The 25,046-nt window shown below is 41.3% G+C and overlaps 8 protein-coding genes across 8 annotated transcripts; 5 read left to right on the top strand and 3 right to left on the bottom strand. All coding sequences in view use genetic code 12, as the record gives it.

Annotated features, from left to right (window-relative positions):
• Positions 1-993: 993 nt before the first annotated feature.
• Positions 994-9,692, bottom strand: FAB1 (1-phosphatidylinositol-3-phosphate 5-kinase; the record flags this gene model as incomplete). The annotated part of the gene is made up of 2 exons (XM_051752722.1): positions 994-9,078; positions 9,537-9,692. The coding sequence occupies 2 exons, from the start codon at positions 9,690-9,692 to the stop codon at positions 994-996; spliced, it is 8,241 nt and encodes a 2,746-aa protein (XP_051608323.1).
• Positions 9,693-9,780: 88 nt separating this feature from the next.
• Positions 9,781-10,803, top strand: KGF57_003313 (uncharacterized protein; the record flags this gene model as incomplete). The annotated part of the gene is made up of 1 exon (XM_051752721.1): positions 9,781-10,803. One exon carries the CDS (start codon positions 9,781-9,783, stop codon positions 10,801-10,803), a length of 1,023 nt encoding a protein of 340 aa, XP_051608322.1.
• Positions 10,804-10,866: 63 nt separating this feature from the next.
• CHT4 (putative chitinase) lies at positions 10,867-11,781 on the bottom strand (the record flags this gene model as incomplete). Its single annotated transcript, XM_051752720.1, has 1 exon — positions 10,867-11,781. One exon carries the CDS (start codon positions 11,779-11,781, stop codon positions 10,867-10,869), a length of 915 nt encoding a protein of 304 aa, XP_051608321.1.
• A 468-nt stretch (positions 11,782-12,249) lies between these two features.
• Positions 12,250-14,607, top strand: KGF57_003311 (ubiquitin-specific protease; the record flags this gene model as incomplete). Its single annotated transcript, XM_051752719.1, has 1 exon — positions 12,250-14,607. The coding sequence occupies one exon, from the start codon at positions 12,250-12,252 to the stop codon at positions 14,605-14,607; it is 2,358 nt and encodes a 785-aa protein (XP_051608320.1).
• A 344-nt stretch (positions 14,608-14,951) lies between these two features.
• On the top strand, positions 14,952-16,144 carry ARO3 (3-deoxy-7-phosphoheptulonate synthase; the record flags this gene model as incomplete). Its single annotated transcript, XM_051752718.1, has 2 exons — positions 14,952-15,006; positions 15,084-16,144. 2 exons carry the CDS (start codon positions 14,952-14,954, stop codon positions 16,142-16,144), a joined length of 1,116 nt encoding a protein of 371 aa, XP_051608319.1.
• A 143-nt stretch (positions 16,145-16,287) lies between these two features.
• KGF57_003309 (uncharacterized protein) lies at positions 16,288-19,155 on the top strand (the record flags this gene model as incomplete). The annotated part of the gene is made up of 1 exon (XM_051752717.1): positions 16,288-19,155. The coding sequence occupies one exon, from the start codon at positions 16,288-16,290 to the stop codon at positions 19,153-19,155; it is 2,868 nt and encodes a 955-aa protein (XP_051608318.1).
• A 75-nt stretch (positions 19,156-19,230) lies between these two features.
• KGF57_003308 (uncharacterized protein) lies at positions 19,231-22,167 on the bottom strand (the record flags this gene model as incomplete). Its single annotated transcript, XM_051752716.1, has 1 exon — positions 19,231-22,167. The coding sequence occupies one exon, from the start codon at positions 22,165-22,167 to the stop codon at positions 19,231-19,233; it is 2,937 nt and encodes a 978-aa protein (XP_051608317.1).
• Positions 22,168-23,837: 1,670 nt separating this feature from the next.
• On the top strand, positions 23,838-24,947 carry KGF57_003307 (uncharacterized protein; the record flags this gene model as incomplete). The annotated part of the gene is made up of 1 exon (XM_051752714.1): positions 23,838-24,947. The coding sequence occupies one exon, from the start codon at positions 23,838-23,840 to the stop codon at positions 24,945-24,947; it is 1,110 nt and encodes a 369-aa protein (XP_051608316.1).
• Between the last annotated feature and the right edge of the window lie 99 nt (positions 24,948-25,046).

Genomic DNA, 25,046 nt, shown 5'->3' with positions numbered 1-25,046 from the left:
AGTATAAGCTGTATTATAGATCCACTGTAAATGAAAGCAGAAGCTGATGATTCCAAAGTATATCTGAAGAAGAAGAAGAAGTAAGAAGAAACTAATAAGAGACGAAATTGAATAGTAAGAATAATATATGTGTGTATAATTTGAAAGACAAGAATAGAATGTGGGCAAGTGGGATCAACAACAACAACAACAACTACAGTCGCGTAAATTAAAATCAGAAAAATAAAAATAAAAATAAAAATCAGAAAAATTAAAATAAAAATAAAACTAAAAATAAAAATAAAATTGAAAATTAATAAAAAACGGCAAGGCTGAGACAATTTTAGCACTTCATACATACATACATTCATACATACATACATACATACAGATGCTCTGCCTTATGCACTCATCTAAACACACCCTTCAAAACCCTATAGAACCACTTTCAAAATCTTTGTAGAGCAATAACAAAACTCAAAGCCAAGTCAGTAGTAAGATCTCATTCCTTTGAAATTGCTGTAATATCCTCCTCCCTTTCGTCTGCAAGCTGTATCAATTATAAACAGGACGTGTCTATTTCTTTGAACTTTTGTCAAATTTCTTAACTTTGTGACATTTACCTGTTATCTGTAAAGGACGAGCCACACAAATATACCCGACACACATTAACACGCCTTAGAATTGTCTTTTCTAATATCGGTGCTTACTGGAACACCTTCTTGCACCAGTTTTGCCATTTGCTGCACGCACATGGAATTCCAATCAAAAATAAAAAAAAACAAATTAAAAACATGAAGAAGGGAAGAAGCACAAAGACAGTTACCACCACACATCTACTCATACGGCACGAAATCGCAACTGATAACTATTTAATGCAACTTTGCTCCAAACATCTTACCCCTATCTTCCTTTGAGTCAACTTCTACAAATGTCTACAACGATTTGCTACAGAATATAAGAAAAGTCATACGTTTTGAATCATATCCACTTCTGCTTCTCTGCTCTCAGCACCTATTTTGCCCCTTCGTACCAAATATCGGGCACTTCCAAAATATACCTCTCCATGGCTTCTCTAAATCTGATTCTATACTGCTTGGGGGTAACAACCGTCGGGTCCTTACCCTTTTTACCACCACCAATCAAATTATTTCCCTTGACCCAATTCTCCACCTTTTTATCCCACGTAAATGCCCTCAACCAATCAATGATTCCAATATACAACTTCTTCAGCTCATCATCAATGCCAATCACCAAACTATAATCCATCACATCCATTGCCGATAAGAAACTGGTGTCATTAAACAAACAACCACGCAACAACTTCTTCAGCTGTTCTTTAACAAACACGGGAGATTCATAAATGTATTCAATCATATTTTCATCCAACAAGACTTCATTTTCTTGGCCAGTTTGTTGTACATGTCGGTTCCTCATTGATCCTTTCAAATCAAATATTCGTGTAGTCTTGTGATTATAGAATAAATTCTCCATGATCAAAAAATCCATCTTGAATACAACTTTCCCATTCAATTGATTCTTGATTTCAACTTGATAAAACCCAAATATCTTGGCAATTGCCGTAGTCAATGTATTAAACATTGATTGACTAATATATTTGAAATAAAAAGGAGCTATACCAACAAATGACTCCAATTCAGTCTTGCTCAACTCTTTGACAATATACCTATTATCCAAAGTTTTCAAAAAACTGGACCCACTTTTGCCTCCACTTGAATGCCATTTTACACATCTACTCAATGACTGGATGAAGTCCAGATCTTCAACGCCACATCCTCTTCTCAATGCTTCAAATTGCTCGCTGTAAAAAATTTTGCACGATAAATTGGTATTGCCATCGCTAAATTGATACTTCAAATGGTTGGATTTGGGTTGATTCAAAATCGCTTCCAATTGATTGCTTTTGCCATCGCCATCACGAGAATTGCGATGCTTAAACTTGCGCTCAATTTTAGCAAATTGCGCCCTCTTCTTTTTGTTGTCGTTGCTCAAACCAAAACCAAAATCAGCTGCCTTGTAAGTTACTGACTCCTTCTTATCAGTTTTTCTAGAACCATCATCATCTGTGGACACAGTAGCTTCATCTTCGTCTTTGTCAACAACGTGACCAACCTGATTGTCTAACTGTGACTGCGACTGATTTTGTTGCTGTTTTCCTTGCTCATGGTCCCGATCATTCTTCTTCTGCTTCTTCTGCAGAAGCAGTTGTTGTTGTTGTTGTTGTTGTTGTTGTTGTTGTTGTTGTTGTTGTTGAAGTTCGTGGTGCTGCTCCTCCACCACAAAGGAGCTTAATTTACTCCGAGCATCTTGATGTTGATCCACTAAAACGTCCCTATCATCAGTAAGACCCTCAACTCTCATCTTACTTCCACCATCACGCTGCGTGTCACCGTCACCCTGGTCAAATACGTATCTAAGTTTCAGCTTATAATCGCTCGAGCTCAAGCAAAACGCAACTAGCGAACTAGGCTCATCCTCTCTAACAATCACATCACTATCAGCGAATGTGTGCTCATGACTATCCAACGGGTAAGCCAACGGATCCCACAAAGTGGCTGATCTATCAGCCCAGAAATTGGTCAATGATTTCAACAATGACTGTTTTTCCGGGATATCAAGTTGTTTCGGAGCTTGTTCCGCTACAACAGCGTTGCCAACGGAAGATTCTTTCGATTCGGCATTGTCACTGCTATTATTGGCAACGTTGGCGTTATTGGTAGCCACGCCCTTCTTTTCTTCATTCTCGGAACCCCCCACAACATCTTCAATCTTGTTGTAAATTTCAACAATTGGTTTACTGTCCAACACTGGTTGAGCTTTAACTTTACTTCTTTTCTTCAACTCAAATTCCCTCTGTTTGGAAAACTCCAACGATATCTGATCGTAATACATCTTGTCAAAGAAATTGGCCAAATGAATCACTTTATTTTGTGATGGAATCATCGTGTTGACTGATTTTAATGAACTATCCGACCCCCGGTGAGCCAATGGAATCGCTTGATGAAGAGCCTTATCACCTGCGGTTTCTTCCCATTTACTAATCCTTTCGGAAATATTGGTCTTTGGTTCATATAATGAAGTCTTGGAGAACATTTTGGACTCAATCAATGAGTCGGGTTCGAGATTATCATTCGATATAGTTCTTGGTTTGTGGGGAGTGAAGGTATGCGGTCTCTCGATGGGAGTGCTTGCGTCTCCGTGGCGAGAAGTTTCATCATCTGGCAATGCGCAATGTTGTTGAGTATCATTGTGAGAGCTTGTGCCATCAGTTTCATCTCGAGTGTCAGAGAGCTTCTCAATCTTGGGCCCGTCTTGAAGGACATCAACACCCTCCTGAACATCCAAAACTTTACTAGGATTGGTAGTGCTACTGCCACCTTCAACGCCACCCAGAGTATCCGCAAACTGCACGTTCTCTCCGTCATTTCCAGGATTGACACAGTCCTCCTTCCTAGTAGCTTCTGCAGTATCTTCTTTAAAATCAGTCTTTTCATCATCATGTATATTGTACTTGTCCATTAGGAATTTCCGCAAATGGAATTGAGTAATCTTGTTAACTTCACTCTCATTAGGCAAATACTTCTTCTCAAACTCTTGAAATTCAATATCCCACAAAATTCCCAACACTTGCAAGTCCTTGAATATTGAATTTAGCTCGAGATATCTAGTGACATCAATTTCGTCATACTTTTTCTGCAACTTGTTATATATCGCAGTGGAATCTTTGGCTAATTTGTCCTTCATTTCATTCACCTTCTTCGTACCATCCTCCGCCTTCACAAACGTGTCCAATTTAACCCTACTCAAACGCTTCAACACAGAGTCAAAGAATGCCTCTGCTTTGGATTTTATCGACTTGTATGACTCCACTTTCAAGTTGATATTGATATCGCAAATGAACTCAAGCTGTTTCTTCGGAACAACAATCTCATAATTGTCAATTTTCGAGTACTCCAACTTGATTACCAAATCATTGAATCCAAAACATTGAACATAATTTTGAAAGTAGCAATGTTCACATCCACCAAATATACCTTTACCATAAAAATACAACTCAAAGAATTTCCCAATGGATAGGTAATACGTATCGTCGCTCATGGCCATGATTGGTGTAACATAGTTACATTGCTTGCAATAACTCCACAATACCCTCTGATTTTTTCCTTGTGACTCGTGGCTAGCACCATTGAACTTGATGTCATACTTTTCGGTAATTAAATCAATTTTTGAGTTACCATGGACATAAGTCTTGTAATGATCAAGAGACAACTCCCCACACTCATTACAAGTCTTGCCACTATCTGAAAATATCTGATCGAGAAATAAACCTAGACATCTGTCATTCTCGGTGTAATAGTCAACGACAGCAATTGCTGGCCCTGCACAAGGAGTAGCATGTTTGATCGACACTGTGGAATGCAAAATGTGAATACTGCGATGGAAAATAGGAAATAATTGATAAGACGAGTACTTTAAACAATTGGACCAGGTACGAGCTCGATATTGGTACTCATTAAGCAAAAGCTTCAACTGGGTTTGGCTTGCGCATTTCAAAATTCTCAAAAAGTCCTTGTCCTTTCCAGGCAATTCCTCAACCGCAAATTTGATTCGCAATTGTTCCTTCCAACCGAGGTCAATCTCGTTCACCGAGTTAACCAGTTGTATAGCCTCATTTAGCTTGAAACCTTGAAAATACTTGTAGTAGGAATCAATAACTTTGCATAACACAGGTGGCAAGTTGTATTGCACAGTTGGTGACAAACTCAACCTTCGCATTTTGAAAGATTCCACATACAAAACAACTTCACGATTATCCAACATTGGAGTCACCACACTCGATAATGAATCATTCATAATTGCACTGACTATGTCATCTGCATCTTGCGCTGATTGGTCAAGTGATGTTTCTGTACATGTCAATAGCAAATTCCTCAAAAGACTTTTTTCATAGCGAGAGTTGAGATAGCCATGAACAAGGACCTCGGCAGTGTACTTGACACTTTCCAACAACTCCTCCCCTCCACCTCGCAATAAAATGGTGAAACCAGACTCAATGTTGGTACCAGTGAAGAATATAAAGCTCTTCACAACATTTTCAAATCTGAACCGTTTGACTTCAAATTTTTCACAAACACCTAGCGTCCCCTTTTTGAAGAACAAATCATTCACTGATTGGAATATGTCTGCATTTGTGTATCGAGAAATGCGTTCAATAACCTGTGGCTTGACGTTGGAAACAACCGTGATACCAGCTTCTTCGAGAAGCTTGATGGCTAAGCCACAAACAGTGTCCCCAACTACTATAACGTCGGGTGATAACGAAATAAGTTTCGATACCAAATTCGTAATGTAAACGGATTGTTGGGCATGGATAATCCTCAAGCTAATAAACTGCTCACGATCCTTCAAATATTCAACTGGAAACATGAGTAGCGCAATCAGTGGCTTTTCGATCTCAGATCTCATTTTTTTGCTATCAACATCTTTGGTTATAAACAAACCATCGACAACTTCTGTTTGCCCAATCTTGCCACCCAAGATTTTTTTGAGCTTGACATACTGTCTCACATCTAAGGTGTCTGAGATTTTCAACTTATTAACTTCGGTCAATACTTTTTGAAGGGTTAACATCCATTTTTGCAAATCAGTTTCTATTCCACAATCAGTAAGAGATTGCTTCAAGACCGCGCTCAATGTGTCTTTGTATACACCATCAAGTTTCGAAGTATCGTCAACGCGACTTTGCTGTAAGAAACCGTCATCCTCCTCCAACTGGCTTCCAACTCCATTATGGTGACTGTATGTAAAATAATCTGAAGTGTCATTATGCTGACGATGTTGCCGGTTCAAAGCTGTACCACTAAGGGTACGGGGCCCAATAGGGGACAAGTCGGTATCTGTCGGTTCATAACTATCGCTTCTATTGTCGGTCCTCGACTCCTCAATAGTGCTATTCGAGATGACAGTGCTTAGATTGGAGCGTGTGGACGTCTCCGGTATGGGTGACGTTGGAGAAGAGATTGGCGTTAGCTGCAGATCATTTGCAACTTTGTTGGTAATTGGTCCAAAACTGGGCAAGCGAATATTATTCTGTGTCAAAATCAGCACATTGCGACTGCCTCTAGTTTGTCTTCTCGATCTCATACGTTGGATGGAAGCATTTGCTCTAGCGCGGGAGCGTAAACTCTCGGGCCGTGTAGCTTCAGCAATACCAATGGCATTTTTCTTGATAACATCCGAATAAAGATTGTTATCGCGAGCACTAGAGTAAAAGGACTTGATTCCAGGAAACTCACCCAATGTGGGTACGGCACCTGTGCTTGCCCCAAACATGTGGCCCGAATTGAGTCCCAAAGGTGTAGATCCATAAGCATCATTTAACGACGAGTATATGGACATGGCTCTTTCATCCTCCTCTTCATCACTGCCTTCATCCCTGAACCCTCTTGGAGAACGTATCTCGTCCTCGTCCTCGTCCTCGTCCTCGCTCTCACTTGAGCTACTTGCGATATCTGCATCGTCGTCTCCACCCCTGTCCAATAGAACACGGCTTCTTTCCATTCTTCCAAAAGAAGGCGTCACTTTTAGCTTAAGCGATGGTTTTCTCGAAACAAGACTATTGTAACCTGGACTCTTCTCACCATCATTTGTATTAGATTCTAAGTCTACTTCGCGAAATCTCTCAGCATTCTTCAACCACGACTTATTGCTGTTTAACACGTCATAAGATGATTGACCCAAACTGAATGCTGGGTGTTGATGCACGGTTGACATCTGATTGTGAAGCGGTAAATCAAATTGAAACGATTTTGACAAACTATTCTGATCAACCGAATCAAGCTTACTAGCGGACCCGAACCTGCTCAAGGGCCCACGAACAAACTGAGAGTTACTCAATGAATTTCTCACTAATGGAATCTCGATTGACTCACCGGCACGAGTCGTTGGTATAGCCATTCGAGGTGCTTGCTTTGCGTTGGTCTTGATAGACTCATCCGGGTAAATATGGTGATTATTGTTGCGAGACGGAGAATTGGAGTTGAGCGAACTGCTATCCCTCGCCCTTGAATCGTATCGAATCGAACCTTGGCTAGTGTCATGGGCACTAAGACTTTCACGGTATGAAGTGGTCGACAATGACCGTACTCGTGAAAGTGGATGGTTGGGCACAAGCAAGTCTTCTTGTCGAGATCTTGGTTGGTTTTGGCCATCAGTTGTTTGATCAGCTTCTCCATCAGTTTCTGACCCAGAGGACTCATCACTAAGATAAATTATGACGTCACTGTAACACGGCTTGCAAACCCGTAGCTTATCATGGTAGGGCCGCTTTTGATCAATAACATTGTTTCTCTGATCTCTATGCTGCGTGTATGAAATGAATAGGGTGCAGTCAGAGCAAAATATCTGTCCACAAAATCGACAATGATGTTTTCGTCTGAAGGTAGTGAATGGTTTGAAACAGTTCAAACAGTCTGCAACAAATGCATCATTCATCCAGTACTTTTTAGGGATCCCGCCATTTTTCAAAGGGTTTTGGGAGATTTTTGTCGACTTCTTTTTCTTCGTACTCTTCCCAACTATTGACGACGCAGACGATGCAACCGCTCCAAAATTTTGGTTCATAATTGTCTTTGCATTATCTAAGATAGCTGAGGGAAACTTTTGAGATCTTTTTCTGGAAGCGCGTTCATCTCTGTTTCTGATTGCATTGAACGATGAAACAGTTGGCGAATCTCCTGAATTTGTTGATAATGTCAGCTTGCGAGTCCCGTCGACTTTCACTGGTGATGACTTTGCAATTGACTCATTGTGAATTGCTCTTTGGTCAAAAGATGTGGACAATGACCTCGCGTAATCAGCTTTTGAATTTGGGATTTGAACATTCTTTCCAAATTGTCTGTCTGTATCTCCTATTGTCGATTCAGTCTGCTCCAGTTCCCCTAATGATTCTAAATCCGAAGCTGAGTCATCCGAAAGTTCTATGTCGTTTGGCAAGTTGTTGAAAATTGTAGATATTTTGCTGTCAAGAGTAGTAGTCGCTTTTGGTTTTGTATTGCCATTTATATGCTCGCCAGGAGACGTGGAGTGTTGTGTTTGGGGCTCAGAATCCGACATGTCCACCGTTGCTAACGCATTCACACTAAACACTGAGCTGGTTGCTCTTGGACTCAAAGATTGAGATCCGGCATATGGAATGGTTGAAAGTCGAAGTGACTTGTTGTCTGATCTAACCCGAGGCGCTTTTTCCTCCACTATCAAATTGTGTGATTTGTGCACTCTTGCGGATGTGGGTTTTGGAGTAGTTTGTGTACTTAGCAGTATTTGTGTGGGAGTTTCTTTCAAGTCTTTTGCAGCTTCGTCGCGGTCCATTCTAGTGTCAGGTATTTGTGTGGTAGAACGTTCATTCTGTAACTCTTGTGAGGTCTGCTTTCCATCCATCTCCGTTACCACGCCACCACCTTTCATTTGCTTTCGCTCGCCAGTAACTATTGTATCAGACAGCACCGATTTTTTTGGTGTCAGTTGTTGTACTGGGGATTGATTGTCCACTTTTGAATTTCCTGTTTGACGTCTATCGGAGCGGGTACTCATCTCATCGGAGTCGCTTCTGCTCTGGATATTTCTGGTCGCTTCAACCAGTGTGATGTTCCCCACATCATGCTTGACGTGACTGTCCACTTGTTTTACATTCGTTTGCCCCAGGAGATTCGCGTCATGACTTTTCGGATTCAGTGGTTGGGACGATGAAGTATTCGATGTTGGGTACTGGGACGGCACATTAGCGAGTTGGTTAGGACCCTCCAGAATACCTGAGTAGTTTTGCACCAAATGACTGGCATTATTGGTAACTTTTCTCAAAGTCTTTGATATTAGCCCCGAAATTGAGCTCTTGTTTTGTAATTCTGGCTCTTCCAAAGTCGGGAACGACACAAAGTCCTCTTTCTTCGAAGAAGTGGTATATAATTCTTCGTCATCACTATTATTTGGAATAGATAGTGTTCTAGGCACCGCATGTGGGGCTATCCTCAGGTCAGACCGGTTTGTAGTGCTGTCCTTTTGAATCGTTGCCATTGGTGACTGCGTGAGAAAAAAAAAAAATCCTTTGGACTAAAACTCAATCTAACTTATATGCTTGCTCGTATACTGGTTTATCTTGACGGTGTAAATCAAATAGTCATCAACGCAGTATGCTCTGGTCCGCCACCTGGTTGCAGAATTCCTCTCTCCATAGTTCCTGCAGCTCCGAAAAATTAAGTTCCCCCCAAAAAAAAAAAAAAATAAAAATAAAAACAGAAAAGTAAACAAGGGAGAAAAGGTCGTGGAGAGGGGGCCAACAAACTACCAAAAGCATAGATATCATACTACATACGGTCCACTCAATAAGACGGAGAGGATATGGTACGGTAAGTCATCTCATACACACGGGGGGAGAGAGCATGATAGAATACAATTGAGGGTGCGGGAGTGGAGTCTCAAGATTATACGGTATGAATATCTAAATTCGTCGTGCGGTCTAGTAAAATGTAAAACAAAACAATTGTCTGTGCAACTTTTCTTTTATTTTTTGCTTTTTTCTTTTGTTCAGAATTTTCGTAAGTCGACATATTCTCTTCAGCAACAGTGTCAGCCAAGAGACCCACATCATTTTCACCTTCTTCAGATTGAGAGTTGTATTTGAATTGACAGAACATAAAGAACTAGACTATAGTATCAATTGGTCTGCCGAGTTGTAAAATACACCACTACTACTACTAATAACAACAAAAGTTAATCTCATATATGTCGAGTTCTGGATTGCAAAGACGGAGAGGTGGTAACAAGCAAGCCGCTTCGAAAGGGAGAAGCTCCAATTCATTTGAAGAAGACAGGGTCCCGGCTCAAGCTGACTCTGACGTTAAAGTCGGCTACGACGACCGCGACATTAAGGACCCGAAAGAAGTGAAAATTCCTTTACTTACACTCATGGAGGAAGTGCTTTTAATGGGATTGAAAGACAAGGAGGGATACTTGTCCTTTTGGAATGATAACATATCTTACGCATTGAGGGGGTGTATATTGTTGGAGTTGGCCTTCAGGAATAAAATAACCTTGGTCAATGACCCAGCCAGACGCAGATTCGAGTTGAGTGATAGGCTTGTGGAAGTTATTGACGATGAGCCAACTGGGGAAGTTTTGTTAGATGAAGCACTCAAGATTATGAAAGGAGATGAGTCAAACCTATCAGTCACAAATTGGATTGATTTGTTGAGTGGGGAGACTTGGAATTTGATGAAAATCAACTACCAGTTGAAGCAAGTGAGGGAGAGGTTGGCAAAAGGTTTAGTGGATAAGGGAATCTTGAGGACAGAGAGAAAGAACTTTTTTTTATTCGATATGGCTACCCATCCTGTTGCCGACAAGTTATCGAAGGAGTACATCAAAAACAGAATATTATCTTTACTCATACTGAGAAATGTCGATCTCGACTCGGTTGCTAATGACCAATTTCCTAAAGATACTTCCCTCAGATACTTGCGAACCATATCCTTAGTGTGTGGGTCATATGCCGCAAACGTATTGGAGAATGTTTTGTTGTCGTTAGGCTATGACAAAAGAGACCAAGCTTTTGCAAGAGCAGATGAGCTTTTAGCAGATTTTAGTGAATTCCCCTTCAATTTATCACATCAGAGTACCTTGGGGCTAGGGCTCAACTTGGGTCAAGAAGTGAGTAACGAGATTTCGGAGTCCTCCGCAACTGAGTTGCAATTGGAATTGGTCGCCGCAGTTTTGAGTGTTTTTGCAAGAATGGACTCGATTCTTTAGATGACATGTTGTATAGAGTGAAACTTAGTAATGAGAGGGACTCCTGTGGGTTTATATATTCAATCACGATCTTGACCTTCTCAAGTATTTACTTGTTGGGTAGTGTAGGCAATTTTTACTACAATCTAATTGTGTAATTCCGCCCAACTGATCAACGAAATTGGTCACTAGAGAGTCGGGTAAGGGTTCCAGAGATGTTACCCTGTCGCCAGAAGAATCCCACCACATTCCTCCGCCTAAGGCTCTCGACTTGACGAAACTACCCTTAATCTTTGCACTTTCAGCATTGTCGTACGTAACCAAACGTTTAGACTCAGGGTCGTAGGCATAGGCCCCCACTTTTCTAGCATCAAAACGTTGTTCTGGAAAGCAACTGATCTCGTTGTAGTTCATAACATCATTTGAATCGGCACTTTCGTGTTTTTGAAATGAGTCCCCAACATTACAGCAACTGACCCCGGTAAATACCCTACCATACATTGGACATCCCAACACCAACTTGGATGGGATCACGCCTTTCAGAAGGTATGCTTGCACAACGTCAGCTGTGTTTAAATTGTTATCACCATTGCTCCCAAATAGATTGGAATGAAATCCCGTCTTTTGTGACCAGCCCTGACCAGCAAAATCATAACACATCAAGTTCCAAAAGCCCAAATACTGGTCCATCTCTTGCACGTTCAAATATTGGATGTTGTCGATTCCTGCCGGAGCAGCGACTGTCAAGGAATACCTTGGTGGTAGTCTTTCGCGCATCAAACGCAACAAATCTACAAATCGTTGGCCGTGTTTGGAATTATTAGGATACTCCCAGTCAATATCTACTCCATCAAATCCATATTCTTCCACAAACTCTACCGAGCTTGCGACAAAACTCTCTAGCTTTTTATCATCTGCAACCACTGCTTCAAACAAGTGAGCCGTGCCCCAACCCCCAATTGACATCATCACTTTCAAAGTTCGGTTGAGCTTCTTCATCTGATATAGCTGTTGCAAGTTTCCGTGTACACTCTCACCTGGTATCAAAGTTTCCATTGGCATTTCCAAGTCACACCATTTGTCTGAAAGTTTGACTCGGCCACTTGACGGATCAATTGAGATGAATGCGTAAAATATGTGTGTATAATATCGAGAAGGAAGATGGTGGGGAAAGTGTTTTTTATCATACACGACCCAATTGGTAAAGTATACACATGTTTTGAACCTGTGGTCAGTTGAAAGTACCGTTTGCTGCGTATTAGAGTGATGCAACCTATCCTGAAATTTTTCAACCAAACGATGGCACATTGTATTAGTGTGGTGACTCCAACCACTTTTTCTCCTTTTCGCAGTCTTTTCCAAAACGGCGAAGTAACAACTGTGTTTTCTATTTTCATTTCTTTTTTTGCCAAACACAATTTGCCACCTTTATATTACCACCGATTTGCATAACAAACAATTGACAAAATGGGCTTAGAGTTACCTCAGAATATCCCACCCCATGTTCCGGCTGGTGCCAAGATTTATAAAGACGACTGTATGTACACATTTGATACAGCAGAAAATAATGACTTAGGTCTAGACATTGATTTGAAAACTTATCGTGCATACTCAAGAAATAACGAATACAACTATACAAAGCAAAATTATGAGGCCACCGGAAACTACTTATACTTGAATGTCAAAAAGACTTTAAAACCGAAAGAGGAAATCGATAAACTTCTATATGACGACGATGGTGAAAAGAGTCCGAAAATTCGCAAGTTGGAAATTAAGAACGTCAGCGAGGAAGATTATTACAACACCGAGATCAGCTTGTACGACGTGAAGCAAGATAAACTTTATCCAAGATCAGAGCTCAGCGCTGCTTTCAATAACCTTTTTGAGGAAATCTTGAGTGCAAATTCATCGAATGACGACGAGGAGATCAAGCAATGGGAGCAAGAAATTGCACCGTGCCCGCATTCAGTAAATGTCGAGCAATTTGATTTCGATGGAACACTTGATCTCACAAAATGTAGCCAGTGTGATTTGAAAGAGAATTTGTGGATTTGTTTGCATTGTGGTGCTTTGGGGTGTGGAAGACAACAGTACGCGTCCACTATGAAAGGAAACGGTCACGCTTTGGCCCATTATGAAACTTCACAACATCCTGTAGCATTGAAATTGGGATCTCTATCGGGAGACTCTGAAAGCTATGATGCATATTGTTATCAATGCAATGATGAGGTGAAGGTGCCAAATTTGGCAGCCATACTTAAGAAGTACGGCATTGATTTGGAAAAGACTAAAAAGACTGAAAAGTCCCTAGTTGAACTTAACATTGATCAGAATTTGAATTGGGACTTCAAATTGGATGGTGCTGGTGGAGATAAGTTGCCGCCAGTTTATGGGAAAGGATTGACGGGATTGAAGAATCTTGGGAACTCATGTTATATGAATTCTGTCCTCCAAGCATTATTCGATTTGAGTCTGTACAAAGAGTTCTTCAAGGGCTTGAACCCTAAGTTAGATATCAATCCGGCCGAAGATTTGTCAAGTCAATTACTCAAAATTTATGACGGGTTGTACAGTGGAAGGTATTCCGTTCCCAGTCCTTTGAAAGGGGAGGACTACCAACTAGGTATCAAACCTTTTGTTTTCAAGAATCTTATTGGGCAAAACCACCCTGAGTTTAAAACCCAGAGACAGCAGGATGCCTATGAGTTTCTTCTTTATCTCTTAGACAAACTTGATAATGAGTTTGGGCTAAAGTTAAATGAGGATTTGAAATTTGTATACACGGAGAAAGTCGTTTGTGACAACTGCAAACATGGATCATTGAAAAATGAGTTGGTGGACAATATATCAGTTCCGTTGGAGGAAACGGTGTTGGCGACAGAGGGCGACGAGAAAGTTTACAAGGAAGTGGATTTGCGTGACAGCTTCCAGAAAGTAGCGGGTCCCGAATTGATACCGGGATACCAATGTGACAATTGTAATCTGAAGCCCGGAGCTGCCTTGAAATCAGGCGGGTTTACATCGTTCCCGAAATATCTTATTGTCAGTGCTCAAAGAATCAAATTGGAGAATTGGGCACCTGCAAAAGTAGACGTTCCAGTAAAGGTGCCTTTTACCCTAGACCTTTCTGAATTCAAGGCACCCTTTTTTAAAGAGGGGGAAATTGAAGTTACACCTTCCAGGTCGAATGATGACACGCAGACCTTTACCGCAAATGCTGAACAGTTGAATACACTTTTAGGGATGGGGTTCCCAGAACCTCGATCAATTAAAGCTTTGTACAGCACAGGAAACAACGATGCTGAAGCAGCCATGAACTGGCTTTTTGAGCATATGGAAGATCCTGATATTGATGAACCACTAGATCTCACAGGAGAGGGATTGAAGGCACCACTGACCCCATCAGACGAAGCCGTTAGTAATCTCGTGGGCATGGGATTTTCCCACCAATTGTCGAAAAAGGCGCTTTATTTGAACAATGATGACCCTAGTGCTGCCGTAGAGTGGTTATTTTCCAATCCTGACGATGACGGTGTAATCGAAGTGAATGACAAGGTACCTGTTAACGCTGGCAAGGAAAAGCGGGATTTACTTGCAAAATTGAGCAACGAATCTAAATCCTCGGGTCAGTACCAATTGAAGTCGGTGATCTGTCACAAAGGTGCGTCGTCACATACCGGTCACTATGTTGTATTTGTGAAAAAATTTGTCGATGGTGCATGGAAGTGGGTTTTGTTCAATGATGAGAAAGTGGTACTTTGCCAGGAGGAGAATTTGAAAGAGGTGGAGAAAAATGCATACATCTATATATTTGAACAGGTTTGAATGAATTGCAACCTTTTGTTATTAGAGTATGTGAGCTATGATGTGGAACGGGGGGCGGTTGTGTAGATGCAATCACTTGTACTTATGGTGTTTGCCAATATCCTTCCCCTCCTCTCCTTTGTGATGAGTGTGTCACAAAATTGCACTTTTCTCTAAATCATGCAATCGCAATTGTTCTAAACGATGAGTAATAAAACATTTGTATGTACACAAAAGCTAACTACTCTCCTCTTGTCAAAAATTTTTCAGTCAAAAAAAAAAAAACACACTTCGGACTGTAAAGTTTCTTTGCTTCAAATACGGCATTCTACAGTAGTGCAACACCACAAGCTAATACCAGAAACATGTTTATTACAAACGAACACGTTGGAGACAGATCTCGTATGGAAGATTGGAGAAGTATGTTGGTTGATTAGTATTTTTAAATTGAGTCAAGTAAAAGTTTCAGCAAATGTGGTACTAACATTTTGAAACAGTTCGTGGTTATGATCCATTAACACCACCAGACTTGTTGCAACACGAATACCCTTTGACCCCTGAATCCCTGAAAACTATTTTGGAAGGAAGAAATGCTGCAGTCGATATTTTGAACGGAAAGGATGACAGATTGATCATAGTGATTGGTCCTTGTTCCATCCATGACCCTAAAGCAGCCTTGGAATACGCTGATAGACTTCACAAGGAAGCAGAGAAACACAAGGGTGAACTTTTGATTGTCATGAGAGCATACTTGGAAAAACCTAGAACTACTGTGGGCTGGAAAGGTTTGATCAATGATCCTGATATCAACGGTACATTTCATATCAACAAAGGTTTGAGAATTGCAAGAAAGTTGTTTGTGGAATTGACCTCCAAGTTGCCTATTGCTGGTGAAATGTTGGACACAATCTCGCCTCAATTTTTGTCTGATTTATTCTCAGTTGGTGCAGTCGGGGCAAGAACCACGGAATCACAATTGCACAGGGAATTGGCATCTGGATTGTCATTCCCTGTTGGTTTCAAAAACGGTACTGATGGAACTTTGGGTGTTGCTATTGATGCTGTACATTCTGCTGCTCATCCTCATCATTTCTTGTCTGTTACAAAACCTGGAGTGGTTGCAATTGTGGGCACTGATGGAAACCAAGACTGTTTTGTTATACTAAGAGGAGGTAAACAAGGCACCAATTACGACGAGGCTTCCGTGAAGGAAACACAAGCACAATTAAAGAAAGCCAAGTTGGTGACAGAAGAAAAAAGCGGCCCCAGAATCATGGTAGATTGCTCCCATGGGAACAGTAACAAGGATCACAGAAACCAACCAAAAGTTGCAAAAGCTGTTGCTGACCAAATTGAGGCTGGTGATAAATCGATTTGTGGTTTGATGATTGAAAGTAATATCAACGAAGGAAGACAAAACGTTCCTCTGCAAGAAGAGGGGGGCAAAGATGCTTTGAAATATGGTGTTTCCATAACCGATGCTTGTATCGGTTGGGATACAACCGTTGAAGTATTAGATTTGTTGGCCAATGCTGTCAAAAAGAGAAGAAGCTTGTAAGATTTAGTATGTATTATGTTTGGTTTTTTGTTAAATAGCACGACCATTCTTTTTCCGCGATAAACTCAGATCGAGTTATGTAACATATAAGCCAATAAAGGAAACATCCTACTGCTGGAACCTTTCTCGAACGCATCAATTTGATGAAATCGTTTATAAAACAACCTAAAAAGAATGATTCTACTACTTCATCAAGCGACAATGCTAAGCATGCACAACCTAGCGCAAATTTTCGCACAACAACGTTTGAAAGTATGACCCCACCCACAGCCAACCATCACAAGTTTACTCCGACTTCGTCCCCAAAGATGCAGCAATTCCCGCAATATACACCACCTACCAATGTTCATTTGTCCTCGACGACTACGAATTCGCCGAAAAAGTTGTTAACGCCAATAAAGAACTTGTTTTCGTCAACAAAATCAGCAGGGCCAACACCAAACTCAAATGATAATTTACAAAGTCTAATGGTGAACGGGGCTTCCCCAAGAGAGTCGAAAACTTCTCGGTTGAAGAAGCATATACGGAGCAGAAGCAATGCGTCGATCCCCACTCTTCACGACATGATGAAACCACCTGCAAGAATGAGTGGAGACACCAGACTCAAACTGACTGTGTCTTCTCCTTCACTTCAAGAATTAGATACTAAATCGATGAAGCCACTTCTAGAAAAGGGCCAAAATGAAGCTTCTACTGTTGCATATCCTCTAGAAATTGTCGAAGTGCCGCCTGTCACGGCAAATCTTAACGGTCTTGGCCCGCCTATACTTTTGAGTAGAGGTTCAAGTAAGAACTTTAGTATTGCATCTTCGGCAGAGAATGACCAATTTCACGCCAAGCAAGTCTTTTTGGATGCAAAATCTGTATCGTATATCAATGACAAAGAGAATTCGAGAACAAGCCGCAGTGGAGAATCTAGCGAGAGTTCCGATGACAATTACGATTCCGACGACGATGATAGGGACGATGACGACAATTCTTCCCAGTTTTCATTTGTGCAAGATATGAAAGCCGGACGAAACACTTCGGTCAAATACTACAAAACAAATGTTAGTAAACCAAAGTTGGAGCAAGCTTTGGCCCTGAACTCATTTGACGAGAATGATTTGGGTGGTGACGCTGAAGATATGATGGATTATGACTTTGAAAACAATGGTTTAGGCGAGGATGACGAGGAATATGATGACTATAACGAATTTGACGGAGAAAATGCCGCGTACAATGATATGTTTCTGAATGAGGATATAAAGTCCTGCACTATTTCTAACTCTCGTGACAAGCAACAACATCACGAGCTGGATAATCTCAGTCACGATGCTCTTGCAAAACCCCCATTGCCAGCCATGGATCCTACGTTTGGCGATATCTCCAAAAGTTTCTCCCCCGAAACAAAGTTTAGAGAGCTTACTTGTGGGTATGAGTTCCCTCCTCATTCAACATTCAACACCTCGCATCACTTGTCGATACAAGGTCCTCCTAGACTGGAGAGTCACGATTTACCTTCGAGTCCTAGAAGGGCTAGTGTTGAAGATGATATTTTGGAAAACTATTTAGATCGGAGCACTCTGAATTCCATTCACTCAAACATCAACACCAGTGGGGACCTTCAATCACCTTTGGTTCCTCATGACAACCAGTTTGAGCTTTATGATGTTAGCAGCCCGGTCATAAATGGACTCACCATCGGTCATAACTTGAGTCATCGCTCTGGTCGAAAGGGGCAAAATCCAAACAGATCCTTAATTCATCGTAATCCGGTCAATGTTTCTAGCAACCAACTCCTGAATAATGGCGAGCCTGAAAACATCAATCCAGAAACAGAGCAATTTATAGCTTCTTTCCACGGTTCCTTTGATGAGGGTTTGAACAACAAGATTAAAGGCAAAGTAGACGACTTTGAAAGTTGGCAAAAGCTTCGGCGCCAAGAGGTGCTCACCAATTCCACTGATGAGATCCAATCCATGAGAGCCGGATCCTGTGCAACGCTCATTAGTGGCTCTGGTTCTTGTAATACTTCGACTGGACTTACAAATAATGATGGAAGCTGCTCAGTCAAAGAGGATCAAGAACAAATCAATGCGGCCAACAATGGTGAAACTAGATCCCAAAATCGTAGCTCAGTGGCTGAAATGATGGGGCTTTTATCTAGCTTGGAGCTTAGTAATCCAGCCAAAGGTGAAGCTGGGACAGCACATGACTCCGGTAACCGTCGAGAGAGAAATTCAGTAGCTGAAATGATGGGGCTTCTATCCAGCTTAGAGCCTAGTCATGGGGTTGTTGGTACCACGGAATTAGCTCCTGAGGTTGACAACAAAAAGGTTCGAAGCTCGGTAGATGTCATGATGAACTTTTTAGCCTCAGTTGGAGACAGTGATAATACTGTTGACAATGAAAAATCAAACAACAGCATCAAACCCCAGCCAACACATGATCCTTCCAACCTCGCTGATTTTCAGGAAAGCAAACGCGATACGCACCAAGACTGGAGCGTGAAAAGAAAACCATCCTTCAAGCGCTATTCATGGTTCAGTAGCCAGGAGAGCTTGACTATGAAAGGTGTCGACCCCACCGACGACACAATGAAACCACCACCCTTAGATCAAGATGTATTGGATGAGATAAACCGGATACCGATGGACTTTGATTACGAAGAGCACGACAATATCAAGGGTGCTGCTTCAGGTGTCAATTCCATGACAATGGGCTTTGAAAGGTCAAATTCGTACAACAGGAAACCGAGGAGAGTATTATTACTGAATCAAGCAAAGTCGAATAAGATAGAGACTTCTGGTAAGACGGTTACGTTTTACGATAAAACCAAACGGCCCTCTCCTGCAGCACCCCCGGATTTTAGTAGGGTGAAAAACACAAACGTGAGCCGAGGTCTGTCTTTCCGCTCTGTTAATTCAATCACATCTGTTACTGAAGAGAACGAGAATGAAGAGGACGTGAAGGACGAAGGAACTGCTCTGATTCCCGTGCATGTCAAAATAGGAAGATTCAGCAGCTGATTTGCACAAGGATGTAACCGCAACCTACAAGGTGTCTAGCATTCCTGAAATTTGATGCATTTCTATTTATTAACTCTAATTAACCCTCTCGTTCATGAATGTTTGAAAGTTGTAATTACCATTCATTGCATAGTCAAAATACTTGTCGTCAATATAAGACGTACTAACTCGGTTGTTCTGATTTTTAAGGCGAGTGTTTGCCTCTACTTTTCTGTTTCCATCTTTGTGGGACGAGGATGCTTTGGATGATGCAGAAGTATTTGATCTCTTCAAGTTCAATTCATGTACTATTCTTCCCGCAGTAGTTAGTGAACGCAAGTTCTGTAACTTCTCGGGGGGCTCCCTATGTCTTTGCACAACATTCAAATTCGAATTTTGGGACGTAGCGTCAAATGATGCTGTACTACCAGTTTTTGATTTTGGTCCAAATAGCCATGAATCATTCTTGTATTTTGAATAGATACTCAGCAATTCGTCATCGGTCTCATCGGCTTCATGCATTTGCGCTCGCTCTGGTTTCTCTCTCGTCTCCTCCTCGTCATCAAGAAGAATTACTTCAACTTCCTTCCCCTTGCGTTTCTCCATCACCGAGCGGTATGATAGGGTCGAGTCACTTCGTTGAATCGTGACAACTCGGTACTTATCATCAGTCAAATCAATCACAACGCTCTCCGCATCGGAATCATCTCTTTGACTGGAGGATTCAGATGGCGGTTTTCTCTTTGTTGATTGGTGCTTTGCTCTTAGTGAGTGACGGGTATCTAAAGCTTTTGGAGTGGTATATTTGTTCCCAAAGTCACAATCGTTACTATTGTTTACCCTGAAGTCAACAGCATAGTGTACTGCTTTTGGTGGCTCTGCAACTTGGATGTCCAACTTCTCGGGAACAGCATTTGGCGGCTCCTTATTCGAGTTATTTCTGAGGGGAGCACTAGTATGTGACGCACTTGTAGAGGCCTTTGAATGAGACAGTTCCGCAAAACTCGTTCTGGAATTGAAGTCTGTTGACTTCGACTTTTGATGCAATTGATGTTGCGCTTTTGGAGAGCTCTCGGATGTATTAAAGTCAATATTGTACATCGACTTGCCTCGTCTATGTCTAACAGGTGACGTGGGAATAGCTCTTGAAAGAGGAACATTGCTTTGTAAGTCTGGTGCTGTTTTGGCAATTGCAGGAGTGGAATACAAGGTAGACTGTCTAAGTGAGCCTTCATTGTCAGAGTCACCATCTTCAGTATAGTTTTGGTACTGTTGCTGAAAATGTAGTAAAGCATCTCGGCTGGGGACTCGAATTTTTCTTATTTCATGCTCATCGTGTTCGACATCAGAGACCGAAGTTTCGGTAGGCCTATCAGAAAATACCGTTTCATTATAACTCGAGGGAGACTTTGACGAATACTGGTCCATGACTTTGCCGCATGCCAAATCTGGTATCTCAATTTGTCCATTGGAATAAAAGCTGAATCGAGACTTTGTGCTCTTCCCATCTTCATCTATCGATTTCAGTTTCAAAGACTTGCTATTGGTAATATTGCTGGAGTTATTTGGAAACTCGAATGCGACCCCGGCACCTCTGTGGTCGATACTTGCATCAGGTTTTGAGTGAAGTTGTTCATCCATGAAGCTTTTTTTCGACTGCAAAGTGGACTGTGTGTTTTGTCTAGTTATATTAAGTGGGCTGATTTCATCGACTGATTCTTCGCTACTTGTAGAGCTAGCGTCCAGCCAAAGGTTCTCTTCACTTGCTTTGCCTGACGCTTCAACTCTACTCATTGAAAGATCTTCCTTATCGTCCTGCTCCTTAGTCAAAGATATATCAATAGATTGCTGCAATGAGTTCCAGCTATTTGAAGAACTGGTGGATGCTTGACTGGCATCTGAGACTTGTCTATCAGTAATGGCAGGTGGTAATTTATATGAAGTGTCAACCTGTTGCAAGCGATGAGGGCTGAATTGGCCATTGTTCTTGCTTGCAACTGATCTATCAGTGGAGCTAAACTTTTGCCGCGAGTTCGCTAGTCCAAATGCTCCTGCAGAACTGAAAGAACTTACACTCGACACCTGTGAGGTCTCACTGAAGCAGCGACTATGTGGCGGTCTCGTGCTATAAGCCTGTGGCACTTCCCCTTGTGTGACTGCTCTGTTTGTTGTGCAGATTGCTTTAAGCCCCTTATTTGATGGCAGACCTTGTGGCTTTTTCATTCCAACTAAATTTAGCGAGTCCGCAAATGGTTTACCCGAAGTTGAGCCATCTGTTATATTGACTGCTTCTGTTTCGTCAATTTTTGCTGGCAAGTTTGGTAGTTTCTTGCTATGCTCATGCTTCATACCTTTATTTGTGCTTCTTGTAATGCTTGAGTTTCTTGAACCAAAATTGGACATCTCCTCTATCATACTTAGCTCATCCGGCTCTTTATTAGGATATGCAATTTTCAGATATTTGGTCTTGTTTGTGGCAACAGACGGAGGTTGTGGCTTCTTAGCTAAACTTGGTTTTTCGGGCACTGTTGGAGGAAGATTCTCCTCTTGCTCATCCTCCGACGACAGCGACACGTCAATCTTTTCATATCCGTGGGAAGTGTACACCAAGGTGCTCCTTTTTTGTTTGGGTAGGGATGAGTCCAGCAATGGCGATGCAGGAGTAAGCCTCGTGCTATCTCTCTGCCTTGTAGGTGAAGTTAACCTGGGAGGAAGTCTTAAGGTTAGCGGAATGGGGATCACATACTTGTCATTAGATGGATTGGATGATACAACGTGCATTCTTCGGGCCAATGGGCTTCTTGATATTGACCTTAATTGATCAGGCGTCAACTGAGGTGATGAAATGATGGACCTTAAATCATCTTCGCCTAACTTCGGAGAGTGGCCCATTGCGCCAATGCTTTGTGACTTCCTTTCTTTTGATGGTGACGATGAGTTTGTCACTGATGGACTAGTTGTCTTGACTGGTCTACCACGTGGGGGAGTGCTTGGAAGCGGTGAACTCAATTTAGCTGCTTGATATGTAGCCATCCTGTTCTTTTTGGAACCTGGTAAGTTGTTTGCTTTGATCTGGTGAAATAAGGAATAAAATGACTGGTAGTCGAAACTGGCTTGTCCTCTCTAAATTAAATTCTAAACTCTTGGAGATTTAGTAGCAGCAGCAGCGGCAGCAACAACAACAACAACAACAAAATCTTTTCCAAAGAAAATCCCAAGATGTGAAACTAAATCACTTTTTTACGAAAGCTGGAATTTGCATGAGGAGGTTTTGTGAATTCATTTGCATTATTATTATCTGAATCGTGGTTTCCCATTCTAACCATATAACTTTCCATGAAAAAGTGTGTAACAATGTACGTCAGCGCTACCGCAAATTTCGCAAATATTTTTTGTTTTGAAAACATCCAAATCAGGTAATCACAGGTTAATAGACACAAAATCAAGCAGTGCACTTTATAGCCAGCAGATTTAAACTTCAACAACATATTACGTTACGTCCGTAGATCGTACGGGTTTTCTTAGCCATCTTCTAAATCCGTGCAACACAAAAGAAAATCATACTCCATCATTAAGCGAAATTGTTCACCTTATTTTGGCATATGGTATAAGGCGTGGTGTCTCATTATGAAAATTTGACCTGGCAAATTCTATACCTGATGGTTGATCCTAGTAGCTCTAGTGCCTACTTGATGCAAATTAATAGAACTTTCAAGAATCCAATTGGGCATAATGTAAGTTCTTCTTACCTAAGTTGACTTCTGCTGAGACTCCAGTAATTTTCCATTGAAATTGTAACAAATTGTACTGCAAATAATATTTTGAATTTTGATTTATTTTACCACATTGTTTCTGAGTAGTTCATAAGATTTTCCCATTTAGTTTGGAAAAGTTTCCCAAGCTTATGTATCAAAGAATCAGATTGGTTTGGAGAGAGCGAAAGAGAGTACGTGAATCTGCTATGGGCATTTTGTGGTTGCGAAACTAAGTCGTGCGCGGCAGTACAACAAAGAAACGTAAAAAAAAATTATTTTTTTTTTTTTCTTTTCTTTTCTTTGGACATGGAGAAATCTACTTGAATTACTTTACTTTACTTTACTTTACTTCTTCGCACAACAAGTTCATTTGATTGACCATGGACGTCATGAAAATTGCTGAGGTATGTGAACTTACTTTTACTTATTGGACCATTTAACTTCAAGATGAATTTTGTTTTATTTTAAAGTATGTTTTTCTGGCATCTCTAATATTAGAGCCACGCTCAATGCTTATGCCCTTGACTAAACTTATCTGATCACGATACTGTTAAATTCCAATGAGACTCAGCTATCTGGTGTTCGACTTTACTAACTAGGAATGGTGTAGACACCATAAATTGTTTGGTTATTTGTAATTTCCTGACCGGACCTCGCAAATGTTTGGATGCGTAGCCAAGTTGTCGTCTACTCTCTATCGTTAGACGTACCCATCATGTAGAATAGTATCTCTAAGCACTCGCTGCATACTGTCCTACTCGAAAGTAGATTTCTTGCGATCTCCTTTGTTGCCACTACCCAACACCTCTTCATTCCCTCATCATCTTGGCAGAGGACAGAGGCAATTATTTTTTCCTTCTCTTCGGACGTTTTCCGACAGTCGTGTTTCAAGAGCATTCAACTACTACTAGGACACCGCTGCTCCCCCACCCCCCACCCCCCCAAGCGATGTCAGAAGAGTATGATTCAGAAACAAGCGACTTCGACTTTAGAGACGAGTTAGCGGACTTGGTATCTGCAGGAAGTTCGATCAATCACGAGGATCAAAAAGCCAGGGTTGTTCGCTTGATGATGGACCATTCAGCCTTTGTTCGTGGGATTGGAAATATCAAACGTTGGTTCAATGAGGAGTATGTAAAACAGAATTTCAATAAAACATTGGAACCCATCGTTTTAAACTTGTATATACCATCGTATACCTTGCACGAGTTTGATTTTGTGAAGAAGGGAACCTCAATAACGGCAACAAACGCTAGAGAAGCGATCAGATTTGTTGACAACTATTTGGAAAATCCCTCCGAAATGCAGTTTGGAAATGTTAGATACAATTTGACTTTAGAGTCGCCAAGTGAAATACCACCCTCTTGGACTAAATGTGCAAAATACAAGTTGTATTCGCCCAAAACAAAGGACTTTCCTAATTACAAAACCAAATTTGATTCGAATCTCATTGGAGAAGTCCCACACAAGGAAAGCCATCTTCTGCATCGCGAGAGTGAACCATTGACTGAGGGGCCGGATGACACGGCCTCATCCGAGTCTACGGCGGAAATGCCAGCTAGATTGAAATACTTGATACGTACATGTATCTACAAGCGATTCATTGAAAAGACTCAACCACAGCCCAAAAGCAATTTGGAAGATTGGAAGTTGGTTACAGAGGATCCGATAACCAAGGTTTGGGCAAAGTCATATGGTATTGATTGCGTTAACGTCAATGAGGCCGAACTACTCATATTCCAAAACTATGATGTCAACTCATTTCGAATGTACAATCCCTTTTCGGTAAACGAGGGATTTGATCCAAGGAATGACGTTTTACAAAACAAGATCGATTCGACTTTGTATGAGTATCAACCAGTGAAGCAAGAGCCTCCTAATACCAAGTCTACACGCCGATCAAGAAGACGTAAGGAGAAAGACGCCGAACCGATTCCATATGATGGTGCTGTTCATGAAGAGAAGGATAGCAACTATTTGAGCGGTGCGATCAAGAAAGAAAAATTTGATGCTATTAATTTTGCTCCCAGAGGGCAAGGGAAACTTTGGAAACCATAGTTTATAAGAGACATGAATGGTCGTATGATAATTACTAACTGTCAGGTTAGACGAACAGGTGTCTTTGAGGATAGGTTGGAGTGTAGTGCTGTTGTAAAG

Source organism: Candida theae (assembly GCF_024610275.1).
Source record: "Candida theae strain CBS 12239 chromosome Unknown scaffold1, whole genome shotgun sequence".
Taxonomy (NCBI): domain Eukaryota; kingdom Fungi; phylum Ascomycota; class Pichiomycetes; order Serinales; family Debaryomycetaceae; genus Lodderomyces; species Lodderomyces theae.
The sequence above is the reverse complement of the archived record's forward strand: the minus strand, read 5'-3'. Positions and strand labels throughout refer to the sequence as shown.